Consider the following 20,668-nt stretch of genomic DNA (forward strand, 5'->3'; position numbering starts at 1 on the left):
TTCATCTTGCACAACTGAAACTCTATACCCATAAAACGAATCCCCCTTACCTCATCTCTCCAGCTCCTGGTTACCACTATTCTGTTTTCTGTTTCTATGAATTTGACTACTTTAGCTACCTCCTGTAAGTAGAAGCATGCGATTTTTGTCTTTTTGTGACTGGCTTACTTCACTTAGGATAACTTCCTCAAGGTTCATCCATGTTGTAGAATGTGACAGGATTTCCTTCTATTTTTAGGCTGAATAATATCCCATTGTATATATATGCCACATTTTGTTGATGGGCATTTGGATGCTTCCGCCTCTTGGTTATTTTGAATAGTGCTGCTGTGAACGTAGATATGCAAATCTTTGAGATCTTGCTTTCAATTCTGGGATATATATAGCCAGAAGTGGGATTGCTAGATCAGGTGGTAGTTCTATTTTTAATTTTTTGAGGAAACTCTGTACTGTTTTCCCTAGCAGAGGCACCATCTTGCAGTTCCACCAACAGTGCACAATTCCTGCCCATCCTTGCTAACATTTGTTCTTTTCTTTTTTTTTAATTTATTTTTACTTTTATATTTTTATTTTTTAAAGTTTATTTATTATTTTGGGGGAGAGAGAGAGAGAGAGAGTGCACAGGGGAGGGGTGAGAGAGAAGGAGAGAGAGAGGATCCCAAGCAGGCTCCACAATGTCAGCGCAGAGCCTGATGGGGGACTCGATCTCACAAATGGTGACATCATGACGTGAGCTGAAATCAAGAGTCAGATACTTAACCAACTGAGCTATCCCTTGGGCCCCTTTGGTGTCTTTTCTTTTCTTTTCTTTTCTTTCTTCTTCTTCTTTTTTATTTTTATTTTTATTTTTATTTTTATTTTTATTTTAAATAGTAGCCATCCTAATGGGTGAAAAGTGATAGTTCATTGTGGTGTTAATTTGTATTTCTCTGATGATGAGTGATGTGGAGTATGTTTTCATGTGCTTGTTGGTCATTGGTGTATCACCTTTGGAGAAATTTTTCTTTCTAAGTTTATTTGTTTTGATACAGAATGAGATAGATAGAGAGAGAGAGAGAGAGAGAGAGAGAGAGAATCTTAAGCAGGCTCCAGACCAGTAGTGCAGAGCCTGACGTGGGCTCGAACTCATAAATGGTGAGATTATGACCTGAGCCAAAACCAAGAGTCTGTTGCTTAATTGACTGAGCCACCCAGGAACCCATGGAGAAATTTTCATTCAAGTCCTCTGCCCAGAATAGATAATTTTTTAAAACTTAAAAAAGTATTCAGATTTATAGATAATTTGTTGTATGTCTATACTTCAATAAAAAATAAAAATTTTTTTAAATAAAATTTTTAGGGGCACCTAGGTGGCACTGACAGGGTCAGGAGCCTGCTTGGGATTCTCTCTCTCTCCCTGTCTCTGCCCCTCCCCCACTTGCTTTCTCTCTCTCTTTCTCTCTCTCAAAGTAAATAAATAAACTTAAAAAAAAATAAAAAGGATTTAAAAAATAAAATTTTTAGAAAGGGAAAAAATTAGGGACTCCTGAGTGGCTCAGTCAGTTAATCGTCCAACTTCAGCTCAGGTCATGATCTCATGGTTTGTGGGTTTGAGCCCCATGTTGGGCTCTGTGCTGACAGCTCAGAGCCTGGAGCCTGGTTCAGATTCTATGTCTCCCTCTCTTTCTGCCCCTCCCTGACTCGCGCTTGTCTCTCTCTCTCAAAAATAGAAAATATTTTAAAAAAAAATTAAAAAAAAGGGAAAATTATAGGAAAGTTGCAGGAATAGACAGTATCCATATACCTTTTGCCCAGATTGACCTATGGTCAACATTTTTGCTTGATTTGTTTTATAAATTGTGCTGTATCTAATATATATATATATTATATATAATGTATATATTTTTTCTAAAAATAAAGTCTTTTTTTTCTGTACTGTTATGACATAGGCATCATCTTCAGCAAGTTTAACATTGGTACAATACTTTTTTAAAATCTACCTTCCATGTTCTAATTTTGTCAGTTGACCCAACTTTGTTCCTCTAAGCATTTTTTAACATCTTTATTGAGATATGGTTGTATGCAGATATGTATACGTACAGAATTGTGCATCCATCACTACAGTCAATTGTTGAACATTTTCATCACACCAAAAAGAAACCTTAACCAAAAAAAAGAAAGAAATCTCTTATCCGTTAGCAATCCCTCCCCAGTTTCCGTCTCTCCCAATCTCTGGAAACTATTCTACTTTCTGTCTCTATGGATTTGCCTGTTTTAAACATTTCATATAGATGGAATCATACCATATGTGGTCTTTTATGCCTGGTTTCTTTCCTGTAGCATAATGTTCTTAAGGTTCATCCGTGTCATCGCATGTATCAGTGCTTCATTCCTTTTAGTGGCTGACTAATGATTGTATGTGTCCACCACAATTCAGTTATCCGTTCATCAATTGATTGACATTTGGATTTTTTTTTAAGTTTCTTATTTATTTTGAGAGAGAGAGAGTGAGAGCTCGTGTGCATGCATCTGACTAGGGGAGGTGCAGAAAGAGAGGGAGAGAGAGAGTCCCAAGCAGTCTCCACACCATCAGCACAGAGCCTGACTTTGGGCATGATCCCAGGAACCATGAGATCACAACCTGAGCCAAGATCAAGATGGACATTCAATTGACTGAGCCACCCAGGTGCCCCAAGAGACACACTGGTGATAAACTTTATGACCAGCTCATACAGAAAGCAAGCCCAGTAGAATGGAGGAGATGAAGGTGCAGGGCATATTTTAGACACAGGAGCATAACATGTGGCAGACAAAGAAGAATAAGCCCATACATGAATGATAGGGCATTTTATTTTATTTTATTTTATTTTATTTCATTTCATTTCATTTCATTTCATTTCATTTCATTTCATTTCATTTATTTGAGAGAGAGAGTATGTGTGAACAGGGGCGGGGGCAAGAGAGAGAGAGAAAGAGAAATTTTCAAGCAGGTTCCCTGCTGTCAGCATGGAGCCTGACGTGGGGCTCAATCTCACAAACTGTGAGATCATGACCTGAGCCAAAATCAAGAGTCAGGTGCTTAACTGACTGAGCCTCTCAGATGCCCCTGATAAGGCATTTTATTTTATTTTATTTTATTTTATTTTATTTTATTTTATTTTTATTTTTTTAGTATGCTAACTTTTTTTTAAATTTAATTTTTTATTTTTTTAAATTTACATCCAAATTCGTTAGCATATAGTGCAACAATGATTTCAGGAGTAGATTCCTTAGTGCCCCTTTCCCATTTAGCCCATCTCCCCTCCCACAACCCCTCCCGTAACCCTCAGTTTGTTCTACATATTTGAGTCTCTTATGTTTGGCTCCCTCCCTGTTTTTATATTATTTTTGTTTCCCTTCCCTTATGTTCATCTGTTTTGTCTCTTAAAGTCCTCATGTGAGTGAAGTCATATGATTTTTGTCTTTCTCTGACTGACTGATTTCACTTAGCATAATACACTCCAGTTCCATCCACGTAGTTGCAAATGGCAATATTTCATTCTTTTTGATTGTCGAGTAATACTCCATTGTATATATATACACCACATCTTCTTTATCCATTCATCCATCGATGGACATTTGGGCTCTTTCCATACTTTGGCTATTGTGGATACTGCTGTTATAAACATTGGGGTGCATGTGTCCTTTCGAAACAGCACTCCTGTATCCCTTGGATAAATGCCTAGTAGTGCAATTGCTGGGTTGTAGGGTAGTTCTATTTTTAGTTTTTGGAGGAACCTCCATACTGTTTTCCATTGTGGCTGCACCAGCTTGCATTCCCACCTGATAAGGCATTTTAAAAATAAATGTTGTGATCAGGTACCTGGGTGGCTCAGTCGGTTAAGTGTCCAACTTCAGCTCAGGTCATGATCTTGCAGTTTGTGAGTTCAAGCCCCATGTCGGACTCTGTGCTAATAGCTCAGAGCCTGGAGCCTGCTTCGGATTCTGTGTCTCCTTCTCTCTCTACCCCTCCCATGCTCATGCTCTGTCTCTTCTCTGTCTCTCAATAATAAATAAATGTTAAAAAAAATTTTTTTTAAATTAAGTGTTGTGGGGCTTCTGGCTAGCTCAATTGGAAGAGCACTTGACTCCTGATCTCAGTGTTGTGAGTTCAAGCCCCATGTTGGGTGTGAAGCTTACTTTAAAAAAATTAAAATTGGGGCGCTTGGGTGGCTCGGTCGGTTAAGCGTCCGACTTCGGCTCAGGTCATGATCTCATGGTCCGTGAGTTCGAGCCCTGCGTCGGGCTCTGTGCTGACAGCTCAGAGCCTGGAGCCTGTTTCAGATTCTGTGTCTCCCTCTCTCTCTGCCCCTCCCCTGTTCATGCTCTGTCTCTCTCGGTCTCAAAAATAAATAAATGTTAAAAAAAAATTTTTTTTTTAATTAAAATTAAAATTAAATTAAATTAAATTAAATTAAATGTTCAGAACATTGGATAGCCATGTGAGGAAAAAGTGACTTATAAATGGCCTTAATTTTCAGATAAATTAAAAAGCTAAATTAGTTTTAAAAAGAAAAAACAATTAAAATTATATTCTTAACCATACGATAGAGATATATTTAGCAATGAGAAGGCACTGTTCATGGCAAAGTTAGGGTGGTCTCTTCTATAAAAATAGAATGTTATGTCTGATAGAAATTGAGTTTTGTGACGACATGGATGGAGCTAGAGAGTATTATACTAAGTGAAATAAGTCAGACAGAGAAAGAAAAATACTGTGTGATCTCACTGTGTGTGGACTCTAAAAAACAAAGCAAATAAACAAAAAGCAACAGAGAAAAGAGAAAGAAACTCATAAATACAGAGAACAAACTGGTAGTTGCCAGAGGAGAGGAGGTAGGGGGGATGTGTGAAATAGGTGAAGGGGATTGAGAGGTACAGACTTTTCGTTATAAAGTTACAGGGTTGAAAAGTATAGCATAGTTCCCTAAAAGGAAAAAACAAAAAGAAAAGTACAGCATAGGGAAGAGAGTCAATAATATTGTAATAACTTTGTGTAGTGACACATGCTAACTACACTTCTTGTAGTGAGCATTTCATAACATATAGAATTGTTGAATCACTATGTTATAGACCTGAAAGTAATATTATATGTCAGCTGAGGTGCCTGGCTGGTTGAGCAGGGAGAACATACAGCTGGTGATCTCAGGGTTGTGAGTTCAAGCCCCATGTTGGGTGTAGAGATTACTAAAAAATAAAATCTTAAAAAAAAAAATGATGTCAACTATGTCAATTAAAAATAGAAAAAAATGGGGTGTAGGTAAAAAAAAAATTGAGGAGTGGTAATGATATAGGAAAAGTATTTGTGATAATAGAGACAGAAAAACTCAATATGAAATTTGACAAAGAATAGACTTTTTCCTGCAACTTGTATAGATGTAAAAGGCAGTTTTCTACAAAGATTCACAGATGATAAACTGTCCCACTTGGAAAAACAATGTTTGTTTTCACTAATTAAGGAAATACAGTGAAAAACAAAACAAAACTATGAGGTTCCATTTTATACCCATAGAACTAACTAAAATGAACAGTGGTGTTGAGGGTACGTGAGTAAGCGGACACACTTGTGGTTTTATTGGTGACAATTTAAATGAATTTCTCCACTTAAGCAGTTGAGAAAGGTTTTGTGTAAGATCTTGTGTAAGGTCTGTGTAAGGTCTTGAGGTTTCAGCAGATGTTAAGTGAGAACTTGCAACGTGCTGGATGTTGGTGATTTGAAGACAGTACCCAGGCCCCAAAAGCTCTTTTGGTATGGTGGGGCAATGGAAAAGAAAACAAGACATCTCAAGGACCATTTTGCCTTAACTCCTCCTTTTGGGACTCAGGCTACCTGGCCTGGGTCCTCAAAGCCTACTCTTGTGTGGACACAGGATCCTCCTCGGCGGGGTTCACAGTCTAATGGTAAATATATGACAGGTGTATCTATAACTGGCATATGAAGAAGTAGTAAAGGTGGACTCGGCAGAGGGTGGTTTGGGAATCCTGGGGAGGACAAGTTATTGCTGGCAGGGCTGGGGCCCCAGCACGGGCCACCCTTGCTTTACCCAGCTCCTCTCCAGCCAAAGCCCAGCCTGGCTGCAGAGCTGCTGCTGCTGCTGCTGCTGCTGCTGCTGCTTCTTTTTAATGTTTTATTTATTTTTTGAGAGAGAGACAGAGACAGACAGAGACAGAGAGAGAATACGAGTGGGGGAGGGCAGAGAGAGAGAGATGGGCAGAGGATCCAAAGTGGGCTCCATGTTGACAGCAGAGAGCCCAATGCGGGGCTCAAACTCACAAACCGTGAGGTCATAACCTGAGCTAAAGTCGGACACTCAACAGACTGAGCCACCCAGGCGCCCTTGCAGAACTTCTTTTTATGAGTACAGGCCACTCAGTGCCGCCCACTTGTCCCCTTGCGTTTTTGCTTGCTCCTGCAACTGAGATCACTGGCGATAGGGGTCTGGTTGGGCTCTGTCCATCCCTTGAGACACCACATTGATTCTTGGGGCTTAAATGGCATCTGTTTATCCATAACTGTTTGGTAGTGGTGATTTGTTTGGCCAGGCCTGGTGGACATTAGATACTTGTTGACCTGACTGCAACATGGAGTGGGGAGCCACAGAAACACCAACAGTGTGTACTAACCTTGATGATGAGTATGCTAGGGGGAGCCCCACGGATGCTGTAGGTGCCCTTTGGCCACTTTAGCCCTACATGCTCCCCTGAGGGAGCAAAGGCTATTGTGCCTACCTGGCTAGAGTTGCTGAGGCTCATGGGTAGTCAGTATGGGGATGAGGACCAGGGGACAGAGTTCCTTCCTGTATTTTTCTCAACCCCCAGAACCCCTGGGCATAAGTTTCTGGGAAGTGTGACAGGTGCCTGGCTCTTGTGATTTATTTTACACATTTGTTGAAATGATCGCTGAACAAAGCAAAACAGTTGTCTCCTACCAAGAGGCAGAGAATCTCAATCCTTCAGGAGACATCAGCTTGTCATTCATTTTCATTTTCATGATACTGATTTTGAAGAAACCTCTTTGTCCTTTCTTTCCCGAGTCTGTTTGAATATGTCCAGAGCTAAAGAGCTCACCCTTTTTGTTTCCACACAGTATGACCCATGTTGGACAGGAGTTTTAGACTCAAATCTTCTCCCTCTGCTTTTATTCACTGGTCCTGCTTCTGTCATTTGGATATTTCCTGGCAGCCCTTCATTGTCTGCTGTTTGTATAAGGATGAGGTGCGAGGTTCTTTGAGGGGATCGACTGGAGCTGAGATTAGTAGGTGAGGAGAGTGTCTAGGTGTCCATAATCTGGGCCGTTGTCTTGTCTTTGGCTCCCTGAGTGGCTCACCCTTTCTAGGCCCCCAGCATCTCCAAGGGCCCTGGGAAGAGCAGCTGATTGAGGGTAGCTCACTCAGGCTCCTGCTTGCCATGTTTAGGTGAGGAGGTCAGCACTACATTTCCCCAAAGCCATAATTTGTTGTTAGTAGCAGGGTGACAGGCCAAGTGACCCCCATTAGGTTTGTGATGAAGGTCCCTCCCCCTGTACCCATTACCTACATGACCAGCACTGACAAATGCCCTCTGATTCCTCTGCAGGAGCTGATTGACCTCAAGATGCTTCAGTGCAAGAGAGTTGTTAATGGTGAGTGCAGTTCTGGTCCCAGGATTGTGCATGTGCCTGGTCAGGGCCATGCAGCACTATCACTGCCCTTGCCTGCGGTGACGGTGTCCTTCCATTGTGCTCCTTGTCTGGCTGTGTAATTTTGTGGATCATGTGCTCCCTTGAAAAGAGTCACTACTCTCCAGAGACTGTGACAAAGAGCCAGATGTGGAACAGGCTGAGATAACCTTCCATCACAGGCTTGTTGGCATAGAAATTGACATAGAAAAGCCTTGGGCTTGGGATGGCTTCAGCATTGTTCCTGGCTCTGCCACCCGATAGCTGTGTGACTTTGGGCAAGTCATATGACCTCTCTGCCTCCATTTCTTCAGCTGTAAAATTGAAATCAAAATCCCTGCTTTACTTAAATCATAGGGTTGGAGTGAGAATCAAATAAGATAAGGTACATGTAAGTACTTTGCAGATAGAAGTGGTTGTGCTAAATTGTGGTTTTGCTGGTGCTTTATTGATGAGGCTGATTCTGTTTTGATTAGAATTGTGGTATTGTTTGAGGTTTTCGAAATGTACGCACGTTTGTGAAACCTTAATATCAGTTTGCCAGAAGTTATGACTCAATTTTGTCTTTAATTGTTTTAGATTTATAGTTTTTTTGTTATGAAAAATTTATTATTATAGACCTGTATAACCTAGAAAATGAAAATCCCCCATAATCTGCTATTTGAAGAAGTAATCACAGAGAGGAATAATGTATATTTTTTATACATTTAGTAAAGCGTGTATATAAAAATAGAACATGTTTATATCTACACCCTTTCTTAGGATCAGGCTGTGCATATTTTGCCTCTTACTTTTTTGCTAGGACATTTTCCCATGTTAGTACCTACAGATAACTATATCAGAATTGATTTCATCCGTGCTTTAACAGGGGTTTCCGGTATTTTGCTGTTATAATAAAGCTATTGTATAAACACACTGAGTTTTTGTGGTTCTTCTCCCAGTCTTCCTACTGCCAGTCATGAGCCTGTACTGTGGGAATTCTTTTCAATTACCGCTCCCAACGTGTCACCACCTCTATCCTACATTTTTAACCTTCTAATCTGTTTAGTGCTGGGGTGATAATAACTGGTTCCATTTGTGGAAGTGCTTGACGTGTATTAAAGATCTCATTTATTTCTTAAAATAAATGCACAAGGTAGGCGTATTCTCTCATCTGCTACGTTGGATCTCTTTCATGTGGCAGTCATCTTTGAAAGCTAATAATGGTAGTACCTACCATAGAGCTCTGTTCTGAAGGAGCATATGAAATTCTTGTTATTTGCAATAGTTATGTTCTATAAAGTTGCTTTGAAACCCAAACTAGCAAATACTGAACCATTGTTCTTAAGGGAAATACAGGATTAGATTCCTGCGAGCCTCTGGTCACAACATTTTCACCAACAGATCGATACATAACCTTGTTTTACGTGTGTAAACGTGTGTTTCTACTCCAGCATTGAACTCACAGTCAGCAGCACTACAACTTCATGTTAGAACAAAGGTTGTTTGATATGCATTTTCTCCAGAAGGCACTTCACATCCTTCTTGTGCTTAGGAACACTAGATAGCACTTCAGCACTGTGCTTGGGACCATTTTAAATGGTGGGAGCAACAAAAGGCACATAAATGTGGCATTAAATATACCACCATAAGGACATTTATTTACAGAATGACAGCTGAAACAAGAAGGTAGAGTATTGCCTTTTTTGATCTCAGCTGGGAAGACATGCATCAGGTGACCGAATATTTTTTGGTAGTTCTACATATTGATTTTGGGGTTATAGGTACATTTTAGCAAGCAGGCAAATCTGCAAGTACATAAGTCCACATAATGAGAGTTGACTGTAATTGAATAAATCTCCACTCATAGTACTTAGCACATGATAAATAATTAAGTAAGAACAACTAAGGGGCGCCTAGGTGGCTCAGTCGGTTAAGCGTCTGACTTTGGCTCAGGTCATGATCTCATGGTTCGTGGAGTTCGAGCCCTGCATTGGGCTCTTAGCTGACAGCTTAGAGCCTGGAGCCTGCTTCGGATTCTGTGCAACCCCCTTTTTCCCTCTGCCCCTCCTCTACTTGCACTCTGTCTCTCTCCCTTTCTCTAAAAAGTAAACATTAAAAACAAACAAACAAACAAACAAACAAAAAGAAAGGGCAACTTTATTGAACTTCAGAGTGACATCTGGGAAAATATGGGCCAAATCTGAAACATAGACAAGGTTTCTTGTATGTACATTTTTTTCCAGTGTTTTAAAAATTGTGAAATGTAAACACTACACCAAGATAGTGCATAAAACACAAGCATGCAGTATAACAAATAGCTGTAAAGCAATCAACCATGTAACTAACCGTCACCTAAGTCAGGGAAGGGACCATCATCAGCACCTCAGAAGCCTCCATGTATACACTGATTTCTTTTAAGAATTGTGTGTACTTCCAGTATCCCTTTTTCCCCTTCAAAGTGATACTTTTGCTGTGTTTTCTTCCAGGGAATAGGCTAGGTTGAACTCGCTTCCTCATTGGGTGACCCCATGTGTTTGTGTTTTCTTGCAGAGGTGCTGAGCACTGTGGACTTTGTTGCTCCTGATGACCGAGTAGTCTTCCGCACCTGCAAAAGAGAACAGAGCAGGGTTGTCTTCCAGATGGTATGAGATCCCAGGGCTGAGCGCCCTCCCAAGGCTCACCCATATTTAAACGCCTGGGCTCTGTTGCATAGTTGTGGTTTCCTAAGACTCTGCTTTAATGTTTTTCAAAGATTTGTTCATGCGCAATTACACTGGTAGAAACAATTTAAGGAAATCAGGCCATGGTTCTCTGTTACATGCCTCCAGTGTCAAGTTTAATTTCCTTTCCAAGTTTAATTTCCTTAATTATTTGTTTGGCATGACTTAAATATTTTTACCCCCTACAATTGGTTATTCAGTTCATGTTCTTTGTTTTTGTATAGTCTGTATATATTTCCCATAGAAAGAAAATTAGGTTTCCTCAAGAGTAGTTTGTTCATGTTAGGGTTATAATGACTCCTAGTGCTCTTCTCTCACTTTGGGCATTTTTGGTGACTTTTCAGAAATAGGTTTTGAATGATGTTTAAATTTTTTTAAAAATGCTAAGAATAATGGGGTAGACATGATAAGGCAAATATAGCAAAATGTTAATTGTAGAATGTAAGTAGTGAGTATATGAATGTTCACTATAAAATTTTGTTAACTTTTTTATATGTTTGAAAGTAATCACAGCTTTGAGGACATTTTTTAGCCCTTCTAAGTCCAATTTTTACCTCCGACAGCCAGTCCAGTGGGCTGGCTGGCTGTTTAAGAGAATGCCAGCAGATTCTATTTGTGGCTGCGTGTGCACGCATGCGCACGTATGGCATGCACAGATGTGTTTGTCTATGCATGTGTTTCTGTGTCAGGGATGGTGGTTGATGCAGCCTCTTGTGTTCCCAGGGGACTTCAGATGCAGAGCGAGCCCTTGCTGTGGCCAGACTTGTGTAAGTTCTCCCTTTAGGATTGCCTTGCCTCTCCTGTGAAGCTTTACTATTTCTGGTGACTTTGGAGGTGACCACCCTCCTGACTCTTAACTCATTACCTTCTCTTTCCAGGTGAAGAATGTCTGTTTTCTTTTTCTTTGTTTGTGGCATTCAAGGGCGGGCCTGGGACTCACATGTACCCACCGTGCCCAGATCCCAGATAACCTCTGCTTGGGTGACTATTTTTTAGGGGTTATTCATGGATTTCCAGGGATTCTTACGACTATGAGCCCTAAGGTTTTAAGTCTCATGAAATGTAGGTAAGGCTCATTGCTGCCTAAATTAATGAAGGCGGGAGTGTACTGTGGTTAAGGAGATAGGCTTTGGAGTCAGACAGACCTGGGTTGGAATTCTGGGTTGCTGCTTGCTGAGTGACCGTAGGTAAGTTACTTAACCATACTGAGAACTTAGTTTCCTTATCTTTGAAATGAGACCTATAGGGACGCCTGGGTGGTTCAGTCGGTCAAGTGTCCGACTTCGGCTCAGTTCACGATCTCGCAGTTCATGGGTTTGAGCCCTGCATCAGGCTCTGTGCTGATAGCTCAGAGCCTGAAGCCTGCTTCTGATTCTGTCTCCCACTCTCTCTCTGCCTCTCCCCCACTCTCTCTCTCTCTCAAAAACAAACATTAAATAAATAAATAAATAAATAAATAAAATGTAAAATCTTAGGGAAAAAAAAAAGAGACCTGTTGTACTACCTACCTCTAACATTATAGGGGAGGGTAAATTAAATAATGCATATAGATGTCTTTGCAGTAAGTGGCACGTAGCATTTAGTATTAGCTATTATTATTTTTAAAAATTTTTTCATGTTTATTTATTTATTTTAAGAGAGAGAGAGAGAGAGAGAGAGAGAGTGAACTGGGGAGAGGTAGAGAGAGAGAGAGAGAGAGAGAGAGAGAGAGAATATCCCAAGCAGGCTCTGCATTGTCAGCACAGAGCCTGACGCAGGGGTCGATCTCACGAACTGTGAAATCATGACCTGAGCCAAGATCAACAAGAGTCAGACACTTAACCAACTGAGCCACCCAGGCGCCCTGTTAACTGTTGTTATTAATTACAATAATGGTGAGAAGGAATTCAGGCAGTAGCTACAGACTGTTAACTGTATACATAATGGAAGATGAGCTAAGGGTCCTTCCACATCGGAAAATTGTTTGGAGTAAGCCATCTGTGCAGCCCAGCAAACAAAAGACAGTCCTTTAAATTCTACTAGAACCAGTGCTCTGGGAAGGGGTTCTTATACTCATGTCACTTCTTTGCATTGACAAATAGCTTTCACTACCCCAGTCAGAAGTGGAACTCTGGGGACTGGGTTCAGTGTGGCTGTCACTCAGTATTTGGATTATCTGGTAAAATTCCCAAGTAGCAAAGTCCTCTACAACTAGCCCTTTGTAGATGTTTGAGCACAAAATGCTCTTCCTCTTGAGCTTTGCTCAGGGAAGGCAGTTGTACATTTCAGAGACCAGTTTTTTCACCTTCTGTTACTGAGGCACACAGCAAGAGGTTCATGAACACAGACCCGTGCCTTTGACTCTAACTTCTCTCCTTGAGTTGAATATTTATTACCTTTTCTATTTCATGTTTTTCCAGGGAAAATGATGTGGCTGGGATTGATGTCAACATGGGCTGCCCAAAAGAGTATTCCACCAAGGTAAACTGATTTGTTTATATGCCTTACAAGTACAAGGTACAGGGTAAAGGCAACTAACAAGACATTACAGCTAAGTATGGTACCTGACTCTGGACTAGATCCTGTAGTAGATGGGAAAAATGCTCAAAAGGATATTATTAGATCAACTGGCAAAATTGGAATATGGACCATAGTAGATTAGCTAGAAATACTGTATCAGTGTAAATTTATCAAATTGATAACTCTTCTACGGTTTTGTAAGAATATCTCTATTCTTTTTTTTTTTTTTTAAGATTTTATTTTTAAGTAATCTTTATACCCAATGTGGGGCTCAAACTCATAACCCTTAGATCAAGAGTTGCATGCTCCATTGACTGAGCCAATGAGACATCCCAAGAATATCTCTATTCTTAGAAAATACACATTGAAATATTTCAATGTGAAGGGCTATCATGTAATGTAACTTACCTGGAAATAGTTCAGGAAAAATTTTATATATATACACACACATACACATACACACGTAGATAAACACACACAGAGCACTTATGCGTGAGTAATTAACGATGTGAATGTTAAAAGAAAAAATGTGAACAGGACTTTGTTGTTTCATGAATAAAACTGAGACATATATTTAAAAAAATAGAGCATGCAATACATGTGTCCCCATTGTCATATCAGAAGGTCAGAACATAGTGCTAGGGTAGCTCACAGAAAGGAGTGGAAAGGCAGCCCTTAAACTCAGTATCATATAGGGAAGTGTGGTCCTTGATGAGGAGATTTGGGACCCTGCAGGCAGAGGGAGTGGCAGAGGCAGGGGCCTGGAGGCCAACATGAGGTAGAGGCAGAGAACCTTGATTTGACTTGAGAGTTGGGTAGCGGAAGACAAAGAGAAAGCAGAGGAGCACAGGATTGTAAATTTTGGTTAGGACCAGATTAGCTGAACTTGGACTTTTGATATTTCTCACCTTTTTGAACAGAGAAGGCATGTGATCAGAAACTTAGTTTCCTTCCCTAGGGGAAACCAGTGTTACTATTTTCTTATCTCTTTCCAAATATATTCTGTGTAGAAATACTTAGAAACACAGATTTAGGAGATGAACGTCCTGGGCTCATAGGGGAGACCAGGGATGGGGAGAGGAGAAATGAAACTGGAGTAGAATTTGATAGGAGTTGGGTGGCAAATGATCAGACCGGGTGTGGGGAGGTGGGGTGAGTGGTTGCGGGAGAGGGAGGAAAGACCAGTAGCCAGGAGGACAGTTGGTCTTCAGTGTGATTGGGACTGCTGGAAGAAAAGCATGTGTGGGGCAGAAAACAAGAACAGCTTGGGACTGACTGCAGGGCTGCCACTGGGAATCTTATCACAGGGTTCATGGTCAGGATCTGCAGCGTAGACATAGCAGATGTCCCCCTGGATCCACTGCCCAGAGTCAGGCACTCTGCTCCCAGGAGTTATGTGGCTTGGGGCTTTGGCTTTAGGCCAGGAGGCAGAAGGCTACTTGAGGGAAAGGATCTTTGGATGCTTGAAAACCACAGGGCTTGTCGACAGCTATTTCAAGGGATTATGGAGGTTTGAAATTGTCTGTGAGGAGTTGAAAACTTGGGACCATATTTTGCTGTCTTCTAATTACTCCTTTGTGCTTCTGAGTTATGTAAGGAGCAGAGTTTAAATTAGTGGCATAATCTCCCTGACACGTTGTGGAATGAAAAAGCAAGGAGCCAAATTAGATATGGTATACCACCATTTATATATGAGGAATGGGGAATGAATATTTATGTATATATTTACATTTCTCTTCATAGAATATATTTGGAAAGACAGGAAACTAGTAACACTGCCTTTCCCTGGGGAAGGAAACCAAGTTTTTATTTGGTTTGGCATAGGGAATAAATTCCCATTATAGGGGTGCTTCTCAAAATAACTAACAACTGGTACAGCACTGGCCCTGACCGGTCAGAACAGATGTCTACCAGTGTGCTATACCAGTACATGCCACCTGAATAGCCACTCTCTTCTCGTGGTTCAAAAATTGAAGCCTTATAGAAAACATAATATGAAAAGTTTTCCATTCCTCAAGGGAGGAGAGTTCTTACTTTTTCCCTTTTGAACCTTGAAAAAAATTTTTTTTAATTTTTTTTTTAACGTTTATTTATTTTTGAGACAGAGAGAGACAGAGCATGAACGGGGGAGGGGCAGAGAGAGAGGGAGACACAGAATCTGAAACAGGCTCCAGGCTCTGAGCGGTCAGCACAGAGCATGATGCAGGGCTCGAACCCACGGACCGCGAGATCGTGACCTGAGCCGAAGTCGGCCGCTTAACCGACTGAGCCACCCAGGCGCCCCGAACCTTGAAAATTTTTAATGTGTCACCTATTCAAAAAAGCAATTAAGTTAAAAAGAAAGGAAGGAAGGAAGGAAATACTAATTGAGAAAACCATTGTTGTGGAAGGGCCAGTAAGACTGGATTTTAGATTCTGTGATTACCCAAGGAAGGGCTGGATCATGCGTGAGGACACACGGAGTTGGGGTGAGTGGCCAGGGCTTTCCTTAAGGCCTCTAAGGTTGTATCTGTAACAAGATAGGCCAGGGCTGGTAGCTCCTCTGCTTTTCCCATTTTCCTCTGAAATGCAAGCTCAGGCTGGCTGAGTCTGTGGTGGTTCAGAGTTCTCTGATTCTAATCTGTCATCCTTAAATAGGAAATTACACTGTAATAACTTAAAACTTCTGAGCCCATCATCCTATGAGCATTCATTGGTATGCAGTCTATATACTGACAAGCGATTTATTTATTGGGTTTGTTTTTTTCCCTTTACCGTTGTAGAGATCCTTCCCTTTCCTGATTATTAAAGTAATTCATACCATTGTCCAGAACTTGTGTGATATAGAAAAGTACAAAAAAAACCCCAAAAAACAAAAAACACCAATCACTAATAATCTCACCGTCAAAACTCAACTGGTGTTAATGTCAGGATTTAAGTAGCTCCTCAAGTTGTTGGTTTCCATTAGCTGGGGCTTTTGCTAGAGTTTGATGCTGGTCTGGAGCATTGTTGTTGGCAGGGAAGAAGAGCCTGGACAAGATTTGCAGGTTATATTCCTCTAAGTCGCTTTGCTGGCGGTGGTGGTACCAAAGCAAGTGTTGGTAGGATAGGATGAAGGTACATTGGATCTCATTTCGAAGGGAGAATGCTTCATTGCTTTTTAAAGGGCTTGGGAGATTGTGGGGTTTAGCTTATTGAGACACTGAGATCCTGAGTAGGGAATGGGCACTCCTGAAAAACAATTTTTGTAGAACCCACTTCTGGATAGATCTGTGGATTTTGCTAAGAGGATCAGAGTGATGACTTTTAGAATTCATCAAACTCTGATCCCTGGCATTGTGAGCCTAGTTGCTGCTGCTTTCCTTCTTGCTGAGGGGAAGTGCTAATTGCCAGTGAACCTTGCTTGGTCTCTTAGCTGTGAGTGTCAGGTTGCCACACCACGTTGCCATACCATGGGGAGGGACCACCCTTCTCCAAGTGTAAGAAGACCCTCTGTGTGCTTTTTCTTAGGGGGGAATGGGAGCTGCTCTGCTGTCAGACCCTGACAAGATTGAGAAGGTAAGTCCTGCAGGAGTGAAAATAGAGGTCCTTAAACTTGCCTGTGAACTAGAGTTGTCTGAACATGCACCCACCCTCATCTCCCCCAACAAGATTTTTTTTTAATGTTAGTTTATTTTTGAGACGGAGAGAGAGAGAGAGAGAATGTGCACGTGAGCAGGGGAGGGGCAGAGAGAGAGGAGAACAGAGGATCCAAAGTGGACTCTGCACTGCCAGCAGAGAGCCCGATGTGGGACTCGAACTCATGAACCATGAGATCATGGCCTGAGCCGAAATCAAAGTCGGACGCTTAACCAACTGAGCCACCCAGGAACCCCTCCTCCCCCAAGATTTAATGACTCAGTTTATCAGTTACCCCCCCTGGAGTCTGAAAAAAATTTTTTTTAAGTAAGCTCTGTGCCCAGTGTGGAGCTTAAACTTACGACCCTAAGATCCAGAGTCGTATGCTCTAGTGACTGAGCCAGGTGGGCACCCCTGGAGTCTGGAAAATTTTTGAAAGGCTTCCCAGTGACTGTGACATACAGTCAGGTTTGGGAACCCCTGAGCGAACCCATAGCAGCCTTGGAGTTCCTCCAAAGTCCGGGGCTTGGAGACATGTCAACTGAGAGCCGAGGGGCTTAAGGAGTCATTTAGAGGCTCCTCTGTATTGCCTATCTACCTTCTGAGAAGATCATGTGAGCATAGGCCAGGCTATCTGTAGATTGTGGACAGACTCTGTGCCAGTGGTGGTGGGGGTTGGCCTCTCCCAGCAGGCTTGCTGAGAGCAAAAGTGGGTCCCCTCCACACTGGCAGAGTCCACCACCAGCCTTTGAGAGCAGCCTGGCCAGTGTCATGTGAGGCAAGTTGAACTTGGTCGCCTCTGCTCCCCTTCCCTTGGTGATTCCAAAAGTCAGGTTTATGAGGCCCTGCAGACAGGTTGGCGTTTGTCACCGTGTTGTGAGCTGCCAGGGCCTGTAGGGGTGACATTTTCTACCAAGCCGTATGCACCTTTTACTTCTTTGTCAGTCTACCAGCTCTCTCCTTGTTGCCCCTCTTAGTTCCTTTGTTTTCATCCTCCATTCCGGCTTCCCTGTCTGTGCTTTAAACCTTCTAGTGACTCTCATAGGCTAGAGTAACTTGAGATAGGGAACCACCAATGAAAGCTGCCATTATTTGTGCTGGCTGCTGTGTCAGCAGCTCAACCATATATATTCCTCCAGCCCCACTGTCTTTGGGATATTGGAAGATCAATGTGTTGAGGGGCTTGGTGCCTTTTCATTTTCCCCATGTGAAGATAGGTACACACACACACACACATATATGTGCACACTGTATGTATAATAATAATATATAATACTTATATATAAATAACATAACATATGTAATATATATAGTATGTACTGTAGTAATATATATAACGTGCCTATATATGTATATAGTACCTATAGTATATCCCTGCAGTTTGTAGGGTAATTTCCTTTTCAAAATATATTCTAGCATTTATTCCATTTGTTCTTCAAACCCCTTGAAGTAAATAGGGCAGGCATTTGTTATCTCTATTTGATCAACAATAATAAAACTAAAGCACAGAGAGATAAAAGTAGTTTGCCCAAGATTATATAGCAAGTAAGTAGCAGGCAGAGCAGTGTCTAGAGCCATGGTCTTGTGACCCCTATCAGTGCTCCCTCTTGATGGCATCTCAGTTTAGAGGTGCCTGGGTGTAGTTTAGAAGTGTCTAGCTATGGATCAGTTGACATCTGTACTTAGGAACCTCTAGTCAGACCCCTCTGTGTAGGATGGAGTGGATGTGGACAACTGTGGATGTCAAATTCATCACCCCCCCTTGGGGAAGAGGGCCCGGTATGGGGTGGTGTTGCTTTACAACACATGCACTCAGACATCTTTATTATTCTCCAGTTTTCTGGCTTCTCCTACCTAGGCTGTTGGCTCTGTCTTCTCCACTGCCCCTCTGTGGATAAGACATGTCTCACACATGAGGCAGAAGAGTTAAACTGCTCAGTTCATTCTGCTTCTTCTCTTTTTGGTGTTCTATCTGTTGAGAATTCTGTATAGGCGTGGGGTAGATAGGGGCAGGGAGGAAGTATTAATTAGTCTTTCGAAAAATCTTTCTTGGTAACACTGATACATCTTTCCTAGGTTAAGACCCTTAGTTTAATAAAAGATTTTTTTAAACATTTATTTATTATCAAGAGACAGAGAGAGACAGAGCATGAGCATGGGAGAAGCAGAGAGAAGGGGAGACACAGAATCCGAAGCAGGCTCCAGGCTCTGAGCCGTCAGCACAGAGCCCGATGCGGGGCTCGAACTCACAAACCACGAGGTCATGGCCTGAGCTGAAGTCGGACAATTAACCGACTGAGCCACCCAGGTGCCCTAAGGACCTTAGTTTTAGACTCTTAGTTGGTAATATCCTTTCTCTAACCCCTGGACTCCAAGATCTGACCCCCGTGGCTGCCCAGGGCATCCCCCTGTGCATGTTGCACTTGGGCCAAGGCTAACAACTGGCAGGGCCAGAACTTGAACTCGGTTCTCAGTGATACCTAAGCCTATGCTCTCCATCCTCCTTTCCACTCATTCCCCAACAACCAGGGGAGCTAAGAGTCTGCTTTTCTTGAGTCAGCTGGTAGATCTGGTGAGTTGAGCCTGCTTGTGGGTAGATGTGTTGTGTTATCTGTGTTATCTATTATGAGCCTATCTCAGGTCCTTCTCCCTCACTGATTTTCATACTACAGAGACAGGTGGTGTGACTTGTATCTGGGAGAGTTGAGTCTAGGGGGGTTTCATGCTAGGGCCTAGCCAGAAGACAGATTCTCTCACCCGTTCCCCTTAATGTGACCTTTGCAGGTGGCTGGGCATTTTGATTACTAATTTCCTTCCTGATTCTGAACAAGCACATGAAATGAACAGAAATACCAAAGAAAGTGCTTAGAGCTACTTGGATGAAATACAGCAAAGGAAGTTCTGCAAAACAGAGAACTGGATCAAACCAGCTCATGTTGCTTCAGTCACCAAATATCAGGGGGTTCTTGTATTTTTTTAAAAAAAAATTTTCATTGTATTTATTTTAGAGAGAGAGAAAGCACACACACACATGGGTAGGGGAGGGGCAGAGGGAGAGGGAGAGAGAATTCCAAGCAGGTTCCACGCTCAGCGCGGAGCCTGAAGCGGGGCTCAATCCCACAACCATGGGATCATGGCCTGAGCCGAAATCAATAGTCAGACACTCAACTGACTGAGCCACCCAGGCACCCCAAACATTATGGGATTCTAAGTCCACAATAGCAAAGGAACCTTCCAGATATGCTACGGTTAGCGTGAGGGATAGGACTCAAGGGAGAATTTTTTATTGTGTATCTCAGTGGATCTGGCAGTTCCCCACCCCCACTGCCTTAAAGGGTAGCTGCCCCCTTAAGGCCTGCCAGAGTGACCCTAGGACCACAGGTCCAGTATGCCTCCTGGGGCAGCATCTGGGGACTGTTCCTTCCTGCCAGTCTTTGGCATTGGTCCTTGGGCCAACAGGCCCTGTCTTGCCTGTGATCTGTTAACGTGCCTTGTCAGCCCAGCCTCTTCGTCTCATGTCTTCTGGAGCAGTTTGCCAGAAAATGTCCCTGAAAGGCCTCCTTGACTGGTTCTTTCAGTCTCGCTCTCTGCTGCCCCCACTTGTCTAGAACCAAGACTGGCACCAGCTGCGTGGGTGTCCTCTCTGCTCTTCTGGCAGTCAGTTCTTAGAAGAGAGCTCTTGGGATCACCTTCCCTCCAGCTTGTCTAGACTGAAATTTAAAAAAAAAAAAAAAGTTTTTAAAAAATTATTAGTTTGAAGTAATCTCTACATCCAACGTGGGGCTCAAACTCATGACCCTGAGATCAAGAGTTGGATGCTGTATGACTGAGACAGCCTGGCACCCCTGGCCTGAAATTTTCGATAAGGGAAGAAGATAGCAATGCCACAGACATTCACTGTCATCTGCATGTCTCTTGATCTCTGATTCATACGTGACCTGGCCTTGACACTTCTCTGACACTTTCCTGTATAACTTCTTGATCTTTCTTTGAAGTCCTTTGCAATTACTGTGCAAATTAACACTTTATAATGTGTTGAATATGTTGTTTTTTCCTTTGCCATTTCACTTCTGTATATCTGACTCACCTAAAGAGAGGCATATGAGGACAGGGCCCAGGACCTGTAAAACCTTCCTTGCTCTCTCGCTCAGTAGATCCTGGAACAGCACTCAGGGAACATTGCTTTCACGCAGGA

The 20,668-nt window shown here is 42.2% G+C and overlaps 1 protein-coding gene across 4 annotated transcripts in view; it reads left to right on the top strand.

The window, feature by feature from the left end:
* DUS2 (dihydrouridine synthase 2) overlaps nt 1-20,668 on the top strand; it is a 50,870-nt gene that overhangs the window by 17,518 nt on the left and 12,684 nt on the right. For all 4 annotated transcript variants that reach the window (XM_049622766.1, XM_049622767.1, XM_049622765.1 and 1 more), the window contains 5 exons: nt 7,594-7,639; nt 10,208-10,299; nt 11,101-11,144; nt 12,777-12,837; nt 16,366-16,413. In XM_049622766.1, coding sequence (XP_049478723.1) covers nt 7,594-7,639; nt 10,208-10,299; nt 11,101-11,144; nt 12,777-12,837; nt 16,366-16,413 — 291 coding nt within the window. The remainder of the gene's footprint in view (nt 1-7,593; nt 7,640-10,207; nt 10,300-11,100; nt 11,145-12,776; nt 12,838-16,365; nt 16,414-20,668) is intronic.

The sequence above is a fragment of the Panthera uncia genome, assembly GCF_023721935.1.
Source record: "Panthera uncia isolate 11264 chromosome E2 unlocalized genomic scaffold, Puncia_PCG_1.0 HiC_scaffold_20, whole genome shotgun sequence".
NCBI classification, from domain to species: Eukaryota; Metazoa; Chordata; class Mammalia; order Carnivora; family Felidae; genus Panthera; species Panthera uncia.